The 2,593-nt window shown below is 33.6% G+C and overlaps 1 protein-coding gene across 1 annotated transcript in view; it reads left to right on the top strand.

The window, feature by feature from the left end:
- The window catches only part of HELRODRAFT_173449 (hypothetical protein), a gene marked incomplete at both ends in the record, with an annotated part of 9,622 nt that overhangs the window by 479 nt on the left and 6,550 nt on the right, over positions 1-2,593 (top strand). The window contains 3 exons of the mRNA XM_009020057.1: positions 885-1,015; positions 1,375-1,463; positions 1,766-1,892. Coding sequence (XP_009018305.1) covers positions 885-1,015; positions 1,375-1,463; positions 1,766-1,892 — 347 coding nt within the window. The remainder of the gene's footprint in view (positions 1-884; positions 1,016-1,374; positions 1,464-1,765; positions 1,893-2,593) is intronic.

Below are 2,593 nucleotides of genomic sequence, written 5' to 3'. Positions count from 1 at the left end.
GACAAAACCTAATGAGATAAAATTATTGTTGTTTTTATTATTATTATTATAATTATTTATTAAATTATTATTATTATTATTATTAATCGTTTAATTAACGAAAGAATATTCCAAACCATCTGCCATAAGGTTCTAGGCGTCAAATGGAGGGTTGCTTGCATGTTTGTTTTTTTGTTTGTTCGTTTGTGTGTGTGTGTGTGTTTTTGTATGTATGTGTGTGTGTTTGTATGTATGTGTGTGTGTTTGTATGTATGCGTGTATGTTTGTATGTGTGTGTGTTTGTATATTTGTTAGTTTGTATATGACAGATTCTAAGGCGTTTTTTAATCGGGGTAAGTAATTTGGTTTTGGTTTTGGCATTAACATCATAATCGCCATAGTCAAAATCTTCACCACCACCACCACCATCATCATCATCATCATCATCATCATCGTCATCATCACCATCATCATCATCATCGTCGTCGTCTCTATCGTTCGTATCATCATCATTAATCAATCATCACCATTTGGTGTCGTAAGCCGAGTGACGTTAAAAAAATATAAAATAAATAATAATAATTAAAAAAATAATAATAAAAAGAAGAAGATATCTAATAATTATTATAATAAGAAAAAGAATAATAAAAATAAAAAACTTTCAACGAATAGACAATGTGCGCAATGCAAAAAACACATGTGGACACATTTCTCTATCAAATAATAAAAAAAAAATAAATAAATAATTAAATGGTAATATTTTTTATAATTGTTATAATAATAATAATTATCTTTATTATAACAATAATTTTATTTTTCATGATAACAATAATAATAATAAGTTAATAGTTAAACTATCAAAACTATTTTCTTTCATTTAAACAGCGTTTTTTTTAATTGCTCAGGTCACAGCGGGGTGAACCAGCTGGGGGGTATGTTCGTGAATGGCAGGCCCTTACCAGACACCACCAGACAAAAAATTGTCGAGCTGGCCCACAATGGGGCTCGACCCTGTGACATTTCAAGAATTCTACAGGTTCTTTAAACAAACAAACAAATTTTTTCAACCTAAATCATAATATTGTTCTATCAAATATGAATATTTATACAAAATTATGCAAGATAATTTTCAAACACGTTTGATAAAAGCTTCAATCCAATTTATATAGCCGAAAGATGCTGATGATTGCTGATGATTTGTCTGAGTACTTGGCTATATAAATTAGATTGAAATTTAATATATATACCCAAGAAGATTTTTCTAGATTTAACTTTTTACAAACACTATTCAAAATTTGATTTATGCTACTTATGCAGTCGAACTCGGCTGCTTCAGCACATCGAGCAGACACTCTACCACTACACCAATAAGATTTTATTTTGTTGAACGTTTAGGTCTCGAACGGATGTGTGAGCAAAATCCTGGGCAGATATTATGAAAGTGGGAGCATACGGCCTAGAACGATTGGGGGCAGTAAGCCGAGGTTTGTCGAAATTTTTTCTCTTTCTAATTTTCATCGAAAGGGTAACAGTAAAAATAATAAAAACAACAAAACGACAACAATGACTTTTGTAAGCAGAGCATGTTTTAAAGGGGTAGATAGGGTAGGACCATCGCCCGGAAGGTCCCCACAAAAATGGTGCCAACAAAGACAGTGTAACAATAATAAAAGTAGTTAAGGGTCTCCATTTCTTTGTTATTCCAGCCTCCAAATCCGACTAACTATAATTACATAATTATATTTACAATAGTAATAATTTACTGAATTTACTTTTAAACATGCAGGGTGGCTACGATGAGTGTGGTCCAGAGGATTGCCCATTACAAGAAGGAGTGTCCGAGCATATTCGCCTGGGAGATAAGAGATCGTCTGCTTAGTGAAGAAATCTGCTCCCAAGAAAATATACCCAGTGTATGTTAGATTAGTGACGATTCAGACTCACACACATACAGACACACACACACACACGCACTTACACACACAGATACACACACACTCACACACACACACAGCGTTATTAAATTTGTAAAAATAATGAAATTATTTTTTGATGAATTATTCTTTCATGGCAACAGTAGTAGTAGTAGCAGCAGTAGTACTAGCAGCGGCCACAATAACAACAGCAGTAGTAGTAATAGCAGTAGCAGCAGCAGTAGTAGTAGTAGTATTAATAGTGACTGCAGCAGTACAGGTTTTTTCAATTTATTTTCGAATGAGATGATTGAAAAGAACGAATTCGCTGATCATTATATCACCTGAGGCTTAACTGTAAGATAGGTCGCCATGCATTTTTGCCGCTCTTGTTGAAGTTGATGGGATGTTATTGTGATGGTGTTGTTGTTGTTGTTGATGTGATCTCGTTGTGATAATGGTTTGTTGTTGTTGTTGTTGATGTGGTGGTGTTGTGATGTTATTGTTGTTGTTGATGTGATGTTGTTGTGATGTTGTTGTTGTAGTTGATGTGATGTTGCTGTGATAATGTTGTTGCTGTTGGTGGTGTTTTTGTTGTTGTGATGTTGTTGTTGGTGGTGTTTTTGTTGTTGTGATGTTGTTGTTGGTGGTGTTTTTGTTGTTGTTGTTGTTGGAGGCGTTGTTGTTGTTGTTGTTGTTGT

Source organism: Helobdella robusta (genome assembly GCF_000326865.2).
Source record: "Helobdella robusta unplaced genomic scaffold HELROscaffold_26, whole genome shotgun sequence".
Taxonomy (NCBI): Eukaryota; Metazoa; Annelida; class Clitellata; order Rhynchobdellida; family Glossiphoniidae; genus Helobdella; species Helobdella robusta.
This window is presented reverse-complemented; position numbering and strand designations above follow the sequence as displayed.